This window comes from Capricornis sumatraensis, chromosome 22 (genome assembly GCF_032405125.1).
Source record: "Capricornis sumatraensis isolate serow.1 chromosome 22, serow.2, whole genome shotgun sequence".
NCBI lineage: Eukaryota > Metazoa > Chordata > Mammalia > Artiodactyla > Bovidae > Capricornis > Capricornis sumatraensis.
This window is the reverse complement of record NC_091090.1, coordinates 35,343,831-35,357,270: the sequence shown is the minus strand read 5'-3', so window position 1 is coordinate 35,357,270 and position 13,440 is coordinate 35,343,831. Positions and strand designations below refer to the sequence as shown.

The 13,440-nt window shown below is 45.0% G+C and overlaps 4 protein-coding genes across 4 annotated transcripts; 2 read left to right on the top strand and 2 right to left on the bottom strand.

Moving 5' to 3' along the window:
• Positions 1-1,221: 1,221 nt before the first annotated feature.
• On the bottom strand, positions 1,222-1,878 carry H1-1 (H1.1 linker histone, cluster member). The gene has a single exon (XM_068960743.1). It carries the CDS (start codon positions 1,876-1,878, stop codon positions 1,222-1,224), a length of 657 nt encoding a protein of 218 aa, XP_068816844.1.
• A 2,645-nt stretch (positions 1,879-4,523) lies between these two features.
• On the top strand, positions 4,524-4,934 carry LOC138069695 (histone H3.1). Its single transcript, XM_068961030.1, has one exon. It carries the CDS (start codon positions 4,524-4,526, stop codon positions 4,932-4,934), a length of 411 nt encoding a protein of 136 aa, XP_068817131.1.
• A 746-nt stretch (positions 4,935-5,680) lies between these two features.
• LOC138069816 (histone H4) lies at positions 5,681-5,992 on the top strand. Its single transcript, XM_068961167.1, has one exon. The coding sequence runs from the start codon at positions 5,681-5,683 to the stop codon at positions 5,990-5,992; it is 312 nt and encodes a 103-aa protein (XP_068817268.1).
• A 3,147-nt stretch (positions 5,993-9,139) lies between these two features.
• LOC138069374 (histone H4) lies at positions 9,140-10,567 on the bottom strand. The gene has a single exon (XM_068960645.1). The coding sequence runs from the start codon at positions 10,554-10,556 to the stop codon at positions 10,245-10,247; it is 312 nt and encodes a 103-aa protein (XP_068816746.1). The 5' UTR covers positions 10,557-10,567; the 3' UTR covers positions 9,140-10,244.
• Between the last annotated feature and the right edge of the window lie 2,873 nt (positions 10,568-13,440).

Genomic DNA, 13,440 nt, shown 5'->3' with positions numbered 1-13,440 from the left:
GCTGGACAACTCTGGGAACACACAAGATCCTCATTCCATAATTTCTTCTCTCCTTGTTCTAGGTGAATACATCCCTTTGGGCGTCCTCTTGAAGGTGCTCTTGAAGTCCTGCACCCTGACATTTTAATATCACCTTTGTTTCAGTTGAATTCTAGAAGTATCAGCTTGTTGTCTTTAGGAAGGCCCCCTTTAGCTGCAAATCTCTTTCTAAAGTGAAGTGAAGTCGCTCAGTCGTGTCCGACTCTTTGCAACCCCATGGACTGTAGCCTACCAGGCTCCTCCCTCCGTGGGATTCTCCAGGCAAGAGTACTGGAGTGGGGTGCCATTGGGGATCTTCCCGATCCCGGGATCGAACCCGGGTTTCCCGCATTCCAGGCGGACGCTTTAACCTCTAAGCCACCAGGGTCATGAAGAATCAGACATGACTGAGCGTCTTCACTTTAACTTTTCACCTTCATGCATTGGAGAAGGAAATGGCAACCTACTCCAGTGTTCTTGCCTGGAGAATCCCAGGGACTGGAGAGCCTGGTGGGCTGCCGTCTATGGGGTCGCAGAATCGGACACGACTGAAGCGATTTAGCAGCAGCAGGCACAGAGTGGAAATTTCAAATATGATTCAATCTGGGCAGTTCCGACTCCAGGAACAGAGAAATCCCTAAGAGCTTTTGGGCTTTAGCTCTCAAATTCCAGGTCAGCGAAGTTCTCCTGAGCCTGGCGGGAAACTAGCTGACAACCTACAAATGGTCCCCGGGTAAGTCGGCTGAGCCTCGATGGCGCAGCATGAGGCTTGCGAGGCCTACCCGGTGAACTCGAAGACACCAATCTGAGCGCAGGTCAGCCGGCGGATCACCGTCGTTCCCAAGGTCACCTTAAAAGCATTTCAGAGCCAAAGCCAACTTAGCGAGAGCAGTATGGCCCAAGAACCTATGTCCCAGCTTGTTTCTGACATGCAACTACAAATGGAAGCTTCAGGTTATAAACGGGACTAGGGAGATAGTTTGAGGCCCAAAACACCAGCTTCTAACCCCACAGCGTTAGTTTAACTTAGCCTCAAAAAGATTCTGATGTAGAGCTAAGAGTGGCTTGCACACATTGTATTTGCATGAGGGCAAAAAAAAAAAAAAAAAAAAGTTGTGTGGTAATAAAGCTCTTTCCCTGAAATAAGTTGGTGGCTCTTAAAAGAGCCGTTGGTTTATTGGAAGCAGCTTCCAACCAGAACTCTTACTTCTTCTTGGGTGCTGCCTTCTTGGGCTTGGCAGCGGTCTTTGGCTTGGTTACCTTCACTTTGGCCCCTTTGGGTTTCACAGCCTTGGCTTTGGCAGGGCTCTTGGCTACTTTTTTAGGCTTCACAGCCTTAGGCTTCTTAGGACTCTTTGAGGACTTCTTTGTCAACACAGGCTTTTTAGCCTTTTTTGGAGTCTTGACACCTTTCTTGGCAACAGCCGCCCCAGTAGCCTTCTTGGGCTTCTTAGAAGCGCTTGTTATCTTGGTTTTCGTTGCCACCTTTGTGGCGCTGGGCTTGGCATCCACGGAGGCTACTTTCTTGTTGAGCTTGAAAGAACCCGAAGCGCCGGTGCCCTTGGTCTGTACCAGGGTGCCTTTGCTCACTAGGCTCTTAAGACCCAGCTTGATGCGGCTGTTGTTCTTTTCTACATCGTAGCCAGCAGCCGCCAGCGCCTTCTTCAGCGCGGCCAGGGATACACCGCTGCGCTCCTTGGAGGAGGAAACGGCTTGCACAATCAGCTCCGAAACTGAAGGGCCTGCTGGTTTTTTCTTGGCGGCCGCTGCAGCCTTTGCAGGCTTCTTCGCCTTCTTACCAGCTGAAGGTTTCTCGGGGGCAGTGGAAGCAGCTGGAGCAGGGAGCGCAACTTCGGACATGGCGGAAGTAAGGAAAAAATAACTAAACCGCTAGACCCAACGAGGCAGTAAGACGCGGGTCGCGCCAGCGCGCGATATTTATAGGGCGGGGCCGCGCTGTGATTGGTGAGCGCTGGCGCCCGCCCTCGGCACCCTAGAGACCCCTGCCCTCCCGACTGGGTCTCGCAACGCAGCTTCCAGAGGCTGGGGCCTATGGTCCAGCTTTCCTACCGCTCACACCGAGGCACCCAGACAGCATCCTTTTTCACCCCTCACCCCTCACGCCCAGTGGAGACGGAAATAATCCACTCCGCAGGGAAGTGTCCGGGCCATTTTTAAATGAGGGTGCACCAGAGGGTACGACTCTTTTTTTTTAAAAAAGCAGGGTTTTTTTTTGGTTTGGTATTTTTTTCTTTTGGGAGTGGGAAGAAGAGCTGCAAATAAGGCAATTGCGTAAGAATCCAAGGAGTTTCACCTGAAACCTCGCCTCTAGGAAGCACTGCCAAGGGATATCAGTTTCTAATCTGCAGTCAATTCAAAAGGTTATATCTTGAATGAATGAAAGGGAGAGAGGAAAGCGAGAGTATGTAGGCCTGGTCTGCAGGTTTGGGAAAAGTTCTCATTAATGCCACTTCCTTTCCTGGCAACGCTGAGTATGTGTGGCAAAGACCTGAGACCCGGGTGCCTTGGTCTGAACCAGGGTGCGTTTATTTGGGACAAAGAATGGTAGAAAACAAAAGAATTGGTTAACACTGCAATTGACAAGCTGCACCTGTGGAAAGCTTAGCCCGCAATTTCTGTAATTGCGACTTATATCCACAGCCCAATGCACGTAACAAATTTTGGATCAGCTTTCATCCTCATAACATATACCAAGCCGCAAACCTAGCACACGAAAGACATCAAGTAAGCTCTGGGTGGACTAAATTGGCGTTGCACACAGGGAGGATGTGGGAGCAAGGGGAAAAGTTGCTTTAGTATGAAAATGAGAGAACACAACCCCAAGATAATATTTTAGGGCACTCTCCCTTTAACTTGTTTGTGGCTGTAAAAGCAGCAACTATGGTAAAACGACTTCACAATGCGAATCATACTAACTGCTGAGAGAATAAAACTCCCCTTTCACAGTACTGTTCTGGGCAATCTCCCAGCAGTAGGGAGAATGAAGCAGTGCAGTGTCAAGTCATTCCCGCGCCAGCGCCTGCGGTTTTCAAACAAGTCCGCACTGGTCTCACTAACTCGAATTTTCCCCAGTAACCCTCAAAAAATCTAAGAGCTCGTTTCCGCCTTGTGGCCAATAATAAAATGGTTCCAGACACAGGGAATGGCAACCCACTCCAGTAATCTTGCCTGGAGATTCCCAGGCACAGAGGACCCTGGCAGGCTACAGTCCGTGGGGTCGCATAGTCGAACACGACTGAGCGCTCATTGGTTCGTCCAGACATGAGAGTCGCCCATCTTTACCCTTTCTTAATTGTCGTTTTCTTGAGTCTGTATTTACAAAACCCATTATGTAATTTCTAATAACTTGGAAGAGATAACAATTGGAGCTAGGCGTCTTAAAGGACAATTATAACACAGGTATACAATCTTCCTCCAAGAGGAAGGTTTCATAAGTAAGCATTTCTGGAAAGACATAAACAGGCTTTTCCTATAGTAATAAATGTGGCATCTAATCAAAAGTTTTTAAAAGGGAACTGCTGCATGCAACAATTTCTTATTTAAAGAATGATTTGTGCCGCCTGTGTCTAACGAAAGGGAAATGCTCCATGCAAATGAGGGATGCTATATATGCATTGTTACTGGCTAACATGTAAAATGGACTCTACCAATCAAAAGGTAGAATCTGGATTACCGCTTTCATAAACAGTTCACATTTGGCTTTTTAAAAAATAAAATCAGTCACTGGCAGTAGTAAATTGTCTTCGTTTTGGTCCATAATCTATTTACTTAGTTTAGTCCATCGCCTGCTTCCCATGGGGAAATTCCTCTGATCCCTTGTGGCTGTCCTGCCGTTGTCTACCCAGCATTGCACCAGGCTTAGTGTATTCTAGACTTTAGAAAATACTAGTTTCAGAAAGCTCCAAATGTAAAGTCAGAGTATAAGAAAAAAGTGCCTTATTACAGAAAATACTGGAAAAGCTAGTGTGATTGTTCTTTTTTTTTTTTTTTTTACTGTTTTTGTGGTTACATCTTGTAGGTTTCAAAGAAGTTCCTCGGTCAGTTTAAGCTTTACAGAGGGACCTCTCTTTTTTTGTAAAATGGCTTTAGAAATTTCTAACCCGATATCGGGTTACGGACAAGGGAATGTACATCTCTCAATTCCCACACCACTCAGGGGACTAAGAAAACCTACATTACTACAATATCAATGAAGTGAATGTCTATTTTTCCGAAAAGATAACGCCCAAAGCATTGCATTTACAGGAAAATCGTGTGTGGAAAAGAACAAGTTAAAAAAATTTGAAAAGAGCCGAAGATAGAAGGAAGCGGCCAATTAAACTGCACGCTTTTTGGAAAGTTTGAAGCTAATCAGAACCTGTAACGTAATATTCAAATTTTTCTCCCGCCCAATCACTACCCCTTAGGTACTATAAATACCAGCAAAACCGCTGGGCGACTTATTTGAGCTAGTGTTAGGCATATCTGCTTCGTAATTACTTATCATGGCCCGTACAAAGCAAACTGCCCGTAAATCCACTGGCGGCAAGGCGCCACGCAAGCAGCTAGCCACCAAGGCGGCTCGCAAGAGTGCACCGGCCACCGGCGGCGTAAAAAAGCCTCACCGCTACCGTCCTGGCACGGTAGCCCTGCGCGAGATCCGCCGCTACCAAAAGTCCACAGAGCTTCTTATCCGTAAATTGCCTTTTCAACGCCTTGTGCGTGAGATTGCCCAGGACTTCAAGACCGACTTGCGCTTTCAGAGTTCGGCGGTGATGGCACTGCAGGAGGCATGTGAAGCCTACCTGGTGGGTCTTTTCGAGGACACCAATTTGTGCGCTATTCACGCCAAGCGCGTTACCATCATGCCCAAGGACATCCAGCTAGCCCGTCGGATCCGCGGGGAGAGAGCATAAATTCCACTGAGATTTCAAGCAACGGCTCTTTTCAGAGCCACCCACGTTTTCAAGTAAAATGGCTGTAAGACGAACCAACTACAGTAATTGAACATACTGCTTTGGGATGGAAGAACATGCATCAGTAACGCTAGGGTCATGGGTGCTTTTTTTTTTTTTTCAATATTTCGTGCATATGCGAACAAACTGACCCTTTGTGTTTAGTACTGTTATCTCATATCTTAATTAAGAGCCAGGGTTTCGGAGGCACGCAGAGTGATTGACATTTGCAGAACGTTTTTATAATAGGGCCTTTTGAACATCAGAATAGTATAACCATTTTTACATTTCTATCTCTGATCTTGACATTTTTACGATTATGAAAAATTACTGATAATAAATTTTCGCCTTTTATAGTATTTGTTCTACCTAGGATATTTGGAATATGTCTGCTCTAAGCCTGCTTCCTCTAAGTACTTTAGTTAAAACAGTGTAGCCCCCCCAGCCAAGCAACCAAAGACTATTGGTCAAACTGAGCTCAGCCCGCCTAGTCAACCCGATTCGCCTCTCCCTTCCGGTCCTTCAGTTCCTTTGGCGCCAGTTCCCGGGGCTTGGAGGAGGGATTAAGGGCGGGGATTGATGGCGTCACGCTTCCGGCTTGCACGCTTTCCGTGCCCTCTGTGGGGGGAGGGGCGGAGGGAGTAGGTATATAAGACTCGGTTCTCGCCTTACTCGTCAGTTGCGGTTGGTTTACTTCTTACGAAGGGATGTCTGGACGCGGCAAAGGCGGTAAAGGTCTGGGGAAAGGCGGCGCTAAGCGCCATCGCAAGGTTCTGCGCGATAATATCCAGGGCATCACCAAACCTGCTATCCGCCGCCTGGCTCGTCGTGGCGGTGTGAAGCGCATCTCCGGGCTCATCTACGAAGAGACCCGCGGGGTCCTGAAAGTGTTTCTGGAGAACGTGATCCGGGACGCGGTCACCTACACCGAGCACGCCAAGCGGAAGACAGTCACCGCTATGGACGTGGTCTACGCTCTCAAGCGCCAGGGCCGTACCCTCTACGGTTTTGGCGGTTAAGCTTTCCAATTAGCTCTCAGGAGTTTGACTTCAACCAAAGGCCCTTTTCAGGGCCACCCAACTACTCTTAAAAAAGCTGTAACTATTAGCCGAGAAACAGGTAAGTGCTACAGTTAAACACTAGCCCTGAACCAGAAGACATTGCGGGGTTTAGTAATCTGTATATATGTACGGAATCACTTGCTGTCATGCACTGGACAGCGGCGAAGCTTTAATTATTAAAAGTGGAAAGGAACTAAGAAAAACTTTTATGTCGCTAAGCCTCACCCATGAGTGTCAACCTGTCACAACTGGTGATCTGTGCTTTCCCGCGGCGACCTAAATAGGGGGTGGGAAAACGGGCGAGAAAAGGCAAAGCCCGGGTTTGGTAAATTTTTTTTATGGGTTGAGACGGAGACATCAGCCTGTCATGTCCTGAGAACAGTACTGAAATTGCCGCCACTAATAGGGTGATTTGTCTCAATTAAGAAAATAATCTGAAATGGCGTGCAAAACAAGCCTGATTCAGACCGCGGGGAAACCCAGTCATTTAGTTAAGTTATGAAGAAAACGCCCTTCCCTCTAGGTGTCAACACAGCGCTCAGCAGTAAACCATACTTTTTTGCCTCCCATCACAGAGAAATGGAAATTAGGGTAATTGAAATATTCTCAAATAGACTGTAGTGATGGTAGTACAACTAAGTAAATATACTAAAATTTATTGTTTGTACACTTAAAAAATGGATGAAATTTTATGGTATGTAGTTTATATCTCAGAAAAGCTTTTATATATAAAATATATAATCTCCAGGCAGGGTAGCAGGAGATGAAGTTTGTAGGGTAGGCCTGTTGGTCTATGAAGATGTTCTCTTGCTAAAGTATGGCCTCCTTGGTCTATGCTTGGTCTGTAGTTGTAGCCACAGAAAGTTTTTAAGCAAGAAAATCTCTCCTACAATTATATGTTCCAGTAGCATATCAGCTGAAGGAACGTGAATTCACTCAAGGTTGGCTAGTAGGGAAAAGTATTCCCATCTAAAAGGTATTCACAAATGCCTCTATCACTGGGTTCTTTTTTGTATTATTTTTTTAGAGGGTTGGCTGATTTCAGCCTCAGTATGTTCTAGTGTTTCTCCTAGTCTTTTTCAGTCTGTTTCCCACCTGATAACTGTCCTTCAAGACTTGGAGGGGAATGATATAATTACCTAACCTGCCTTAATTTAAACTGACAGTGGGAAGGGTTCACAGCTGCCTTTTGGATGACTCAGTTCAGTTCAGTTCAGTCGCTCAGTCGTGTCCGACTCTTTGTGACCCCATGAATCGCAGCACGCCAGGCCTCCCTGTCCATCACCATCTCCCAGAGTTCACTCAAACTCATGTCCATCGAGTCAGGGATGCCATCCAGCCATCTCATCCTCTGTCGTCCCCTTCTCCTGCCCCCAGTCCCTCCCAGCATCAGAGTCTTTTCCAATGAGTCAACTCTTCGCATGAGGTGGCCAAAATACTGGAGCTTCAGCATTAGCATCATTCCTTCCAAGGAAATCCCAGGGCTGATCTCCTTCAGAATGGACTGGTTGGATCTCCTTGCAGTCCAAGGGACTCTCAAGAGTCTTCTCCAACACCACAGTTCAAAAGCATCAATTCTTCGGCGCTCAGCCTTCTTCACAGTCCAACTCTCACATCCATACATGACCACAGGAAAAACCATAGCCTTGACTAGACGGACCTTAGTTGGCAAAGTAATGTCTCTGCTTTTGAATATACTATCTAGTTTGGTCATAACTTTTCTTCCAAGGAGTAAGCGTCTTTTAATTTCATGGCTGCAGTCACCATCTGCAGTGATTTTGAAGCCCCCAAAAATAAAGTCTGACACTGTTTCTACTGTTTCCCCATCTATTTCCCATGAAGTGATGGGACCGGATGCCATGATCTTCATTTTCTGAATGTTGAGCTTTAAGCCAACTTTTTCGCTCTCCTCCTTCACTTTCATCAAGAGGCTTTTTAGCTCCTCTTCATTTTCTGCCATAAGGGTGGTGTCATAAGCATATCTGAGGAGCTAAAATGGGCCTGGTTGGGAGAGTAATGTAATCCTGGTGCCCTTCAGAACATATGTGTTGATTTTGTGTAATGTGCCAGATATTGTTTAGGCATTGGGGTACACCAGCAAGCAAATTAGAATTTCCTGTCCTCCATTCAGATATGTAATAAAATATGTGGATACAGATTTCCTACACTGAAGGGAAGTGTGGCTGCTCCATAGATCACCTTCTTTTATGTTTTTTTAGTTCATAAGACTTGTAGATTGTATTATACTCATTTTAGTCATATCCACTACCTGGGTAAAAAGGTATGAACCTTTCTCAGACCTAACACTCCTGAAGTCCTTGTTCAGAACAAAGATAATGCTGCCTGATATACCACTCCTGCATCATTCCTAAGAGCCAGAGAAAACCTGTCATGCTGATCGATTCAGGCAGTGACAAGTCAAAGAATTATAGATAGGGAATCAATCATGGCAGCACTATGGTGGGCCTGAGGTTGGGAGAGGGCCTGTGTCCTTGTGTAGAACATTCATGCTTGCATTCACCGAACTCTGCCACGTGAAGACAGTAGGAAGACAGCAGACTATGAAGTAGGTCCTCATCACACACCCGATCTGCCTGAATCTGCCTAACACCTTGATGCTGGACTTCAGTCTCCAGAACTCTGAGAAATATTTGTTGTTAAAGCACACGGTCCACAGTATTTTCATTGTATCAGCCTGAACTAAGACACCATTTTATGGATATAGATATTTTATCTGGTCCATTTTGATGACAATTTATATTGCTTCCACTCATTTACAAACAATGTGCTACTATAAAACATTTAACTTCTTAGTACTGTCATCCAGTTTGACCATTTATATGTTGATGAGTCTCTAATATTTTTCTCTAGTCCAGAAGACTCACCTGAAATTAAGAATCTCACTCTCTCAACTGCCTAGTCAGTATCTCTTCTAGGGGTCAGGAGACAGAATGACGAGGCAGCAGTGTTTCCTAGAGCAGTCATCAATACACATGTCTCAAACAAAAAATCAAGGAGGCTGATTATTCAGTCAGTCGACTGGTTTATCAATATGAAGACACACGTCAAAAAAATTTTTGTGACCATACTGTCACTTTTGAAAGTTTCATTTTAAAGTATAATTTACAGCAGAGTACAGAGAGAGACGAACTGGAATGAAGCTGAAAGTGCAAGAGGGCCACTTAAGAGTCACTTTACCACAAAGGAGGGAGGGTCTGCCTACAATCTCAAAGGCCCTGCTAGAGGCCTAAGGGTTCAGAACAGAATCGCTTAATATAGTAAACGGAAATTTACAAACTGCTTAGCCAGACGCCTCCAGCCTGAGGATGAGAATCAGCAATGCCAAGGCACTTCAAAAACCAAGACCACTGGGTTTACGAGGGGTCACGGCACTCAGCTTGATGGATGGCTTAAACTCTAGAAGTACCGGAGGCGGAGGTTTGGGGCGCGACCCGGAGGACAAGGAGGTGGTGGGGCTGCAGAGATCAGAGCGCAGATCCTGGCGTCGCTCACTGCAAACACTAAGAAGTAACACCCAGGCTCTTTCCGGCAATGTATTTAATTCATCTGGCTTGTCAGCTACCAGCAGCACCCCGGCAGTTTCTGGCAATTTGCACAAATATTTATTAAATACTTTGGGCTTCCCAGGTGGCGCAGTGGGAAAGAAGCCGCCTGCCAATGCCGGAGACGCAAAAGACGCGGGTTCGATCTCTGAGTCGAGAAGATCCCCTGGAGTAGGAAATGGCAACCCACTCCAGTATTCTTGACTGGAAAATTCAAAGACAGAGGAGCCTGGCGAGCTCTGAGTCGGCCTCGACTTAACACACACACATACACCCACTTTTGCCTCTTCGACGAAAATTTTGGCCTGTAGTTGATAGTCCTTTTACAGACGATTTGGGGGTAGACAGGATCCCTCCCACGAGAGCGGGTGACGCTGGGCCTTGAAGTTCTCCAACAGGGCACCGGGACTTCCGCCGCATACTAAGCCAAACAATTTTACTGCCCTCTTGACCGAAGGCACCGCTACTCTTCGCATATGAACAAGGATTGGATGAACTTAAGTGTTATGGTAGAGAACCGCACAGAAAAACTACTTTAGCATTGGAGAATACATTTCTAATACAAGTAGACACTGAGCACAGCACTTTCCGAGAGGGAGTGGGCGGCCCTGAAAAGGGCCTTTAAAATAAACGTACTGGATGAAGCTTTAGCCGCCGAAACCATAGAGGGTGCGGCCCTGGCGTTTGAGCGCGTAGACCACGTCCATGGCGGTGACAGTCTTGCGTTTGGCGTGCTCGGTGTAGGTGACCGCGTCCCGGATTACATTTTCCAGAAATACCTTCAGCACCCCACGGGTCTCCTCGTAGATGAGCCCGGAGATGCGCTTCACACCACCACGACGAGCCAGGCGACGGATGGCGGGCTTGGTGATACCCTGGATATTATCGCGCAGAACCTTGCGGTGGCGCTTAGCGCCTCCTTTCCCAAGGCCCTTGCCGCCTTTACCACGTCCAGACATGCTACCTGAACTGTTGCAAGCGTGTGCAATACAGCAGTGGCATTACCGCTTGGTTGAGAGTAATTATAATCTGTAGTCGGACCTCATTGAGAACTGAACGCGCGGGCGGGAAAAGACGCTCTGAAACCACTCCCTTGGCTCCGCCCCTCTCGATCCAGTGACTGTGAAAGGGAGAGAACCTAGTATAATGCATATGTTAAATTTTACTCTGGATTGTTTTGCTCCCTTTGGTCTTTGAATCTGAGTCTATTTATATTTTCGACTGAGAATTTTAGTAAGGGCTTATTATTATTATTATTTGGCAAATACTGTACTTTCTCATTCACGAGAAGGTGACTGTTAGTTGTGAATGGTAGCAGAATATGACTCTCACCCTTCATATGCTACTTTTGAGCTGGGTTTTTTTTTTTTTTTTTTTTTTTACTACCAGACATAGAGTAGAATTTACTTTTTGTGTGTGTGAAAATTTATTCTTTTGTGAGGGACACTTACATTTATAAAGGGAATTTCAATGAATGTCTTTCTCTCTGTACCAGGAAGATAGGATAACTGGATCACCAGAGAATCTCATCAATGAGAAGACCCTGGACTTAATTCTGTGTAATAACCTTACTCTTCTTTGCTTTCCTGGTAACCTCTCATAACTAGCTCCCTCCTACTTCTTTTGTTTTTAGTTGAAGATATTTAAAGTGGGGTCTTGGACAAACTTGCAGAATTTTACTCAGTTTTTCTAGGTATCTCTTATGGATATGTGAGGTTTAAATGTTGTTAAATTGTTTTTCTCGTGTTAACCTACCCTTTCAGCCAAGAATTTAGAAGGGTAGAAGGAAAGTTACTGTCCCTCTCCTATAAGTATGTTGATTATTTTGAGCTGTAGCAGAAAAACAGCAAATGCATAGAGGATTTCTCTGAACTCCCATTATCTACCTAAAGACAGACAAAAAGAACTCAATAAATCCTTCCCCAAAGAGTTTCACTAACTAGGGAAGAGTGACACTTATTAGAGAAAAGGACACTTTTACCATGCCCACACAAACCTTGTCACAAACTATTGTCCATGAAAACGATCAATCTGAGAAAGAAACTAGGACTTCATTAGCGCCAACCTGAGGAATATCACCTGGGAGACTGTCTTTCAGAAAGCTCTGAGGACTGTTCTGCTTGTTAGCGTTCAAAACATAGTATATTCTTAAGACAAAGAGTTATATCTTAAAGTTACTATTGACAGACTACATAGTCCCGACCCGCATGTATAAAGTGAGTAGTGGGGCATTGCCACCCCTTCCAGGATTGAGAAAAGAGTGTTATCTTCTAAGAAGGTACCTTGCTGGCACCAGGAGAAAATTGCTCTTTTCAGTCAAGCAGGTATTCATATGTCTTGTAAGGAGATTTGGTCAATGTACTGCTATAATGTGCACAATGTACACTAAAGAGGGGTGTGGCCCCAATGAACAGAGATAATTTTATGTCTAAATTTTATTATCCAGCTTTAAACATAATTTATTTTATCACTATTGTTTCTCCCCATCTATTCTCTTAAGGATCCATTCATCTTTCCTAAAAATCATTTACTCACCCCTATTAGGCTTACACACCACCTCTCACTCATTTTCCCTATTAAGATGGTATTTAAGTTGGAATTCTAAGCTATCTTTAGGAGTTACTCATTTTTCCCCAGATAACTCCCATGTATACATAAGGGCTACATGTTACTTCTGCTTGTTTTTCTCTTGTTAATCTTTTATTTCAGGGGTTCTCAGGTAAGAACTCAGAAGGGTAGAGGGAAAATTATTTAACTTTCCCTACAGGTTATGAGCTGTGTGACCATATAACCTTACCTTTGTTTTCTATATCTGTAAAACTGGGTAATGATAGTAATGATGGAACTCTAATAAGAATTTAATTTAGCCATTGTAAACAAAGTGTTAGAGATAGGCTGAGAGAAGTTGTGTATGTGATTGTTTTCAATTGGTATTACTTCTTAAAGAACCTATCTAGACTTGGCCACCTGATGGAAAGAACTGACTCATTGGAAAAGACCCTGATGCTGGGAAAGATTGAAGGCAGGAGGAGAAGGGGACAACAGAGGGTTAGATGGTTGGATGGCATCACTGACGCGATGGACATGAGTTTGAGTAGGGTCCGGGAACTGGTGATGGACAGGGAAGGCTGGTGTGCTCCAGTCCATGGGGTTGCAAAGAGTCAGACACAACTGAGCCACTGAGCTGAACTGAGACTTGAAATATTACCCTGAAGTCTCATTTTTCCTTCCAACACAGTATCAGCCACAACCATATGTATATATTAGTGAGGACTTTTTTTAAAAAAAAGCACAGAAGCTCCAGGAGTTGGTTATGGACAGGGAAGCAGGCCTTCTGCAGTCCATGGGGTTGCAAAAAGTCAGACACAACTGAGTGAACTGAACTGACTGATTGCATCTAACAAAATATAAGACATCAGCTCATTCTGTTTTGGCATATGTGACATGTTAAATATGATGGTCCAAATATGTTCATTTGTGCCCTCTCCTAAGGTACATGGACAGTCTTAGGCTTCTAGCTTTCCTGCAGCCAAGCCTGGGGTGCCTTTCAAATCTCCATACCAGCTTCCCACTGTTGTGTTAAATCTCCTGAAAACACTCATTAAGCAGTGACTCACATCTACTAGGACAACTGAAAAGGCTACCACTAAATTTGAAGTCTGAAAAATTCACCCTGACCTTGACTTACTCTTCCTCTTCTTTGATAGTCTTTATAACAAACCCAAATTTTAGACTCCAACAGCATTAGCTTAAACTTCAGCTTATGGTGTAACATCACTCTGCGCACCTGGGAAAGAAAAACTCTTTTTGACTGAAGACCTTGCAACAGTCATTCAAAAGATA

Excerpts from the sequence above, each read along its gene's own strand:
- LOC138069374 (XM_068960645.1), bottom strand. The coding sequence starts at position 10,556 with ATGTCTGGACGTGGTAAAGGCGGCAAGGGCCTTGGGAAAGGAGGCGCT.
- LOC138069695 (XM_068961030.1), top strand. The coding sequence starts at position 4,524 with ATGGCCCGTACAAAGCAAACTGCCCGTAAATCCACTGGCGGCAAGGCG.
- H1-1 (XM_068960743.1), bottom strand. The coding sequence starts at position 1,878 with ATGTCCGAAGTTGCGCTCCCTGCTCCAGCTGCTTCCACTGCCCCCGAG.
- LOC138069816 (XM_068961167.1), top strand. The coding sequence starts at position 5,681 with ATGTCTGGACGCGGCAAAGGCGGTAAAGGTCTGGGGAAAGGCGGCGCT.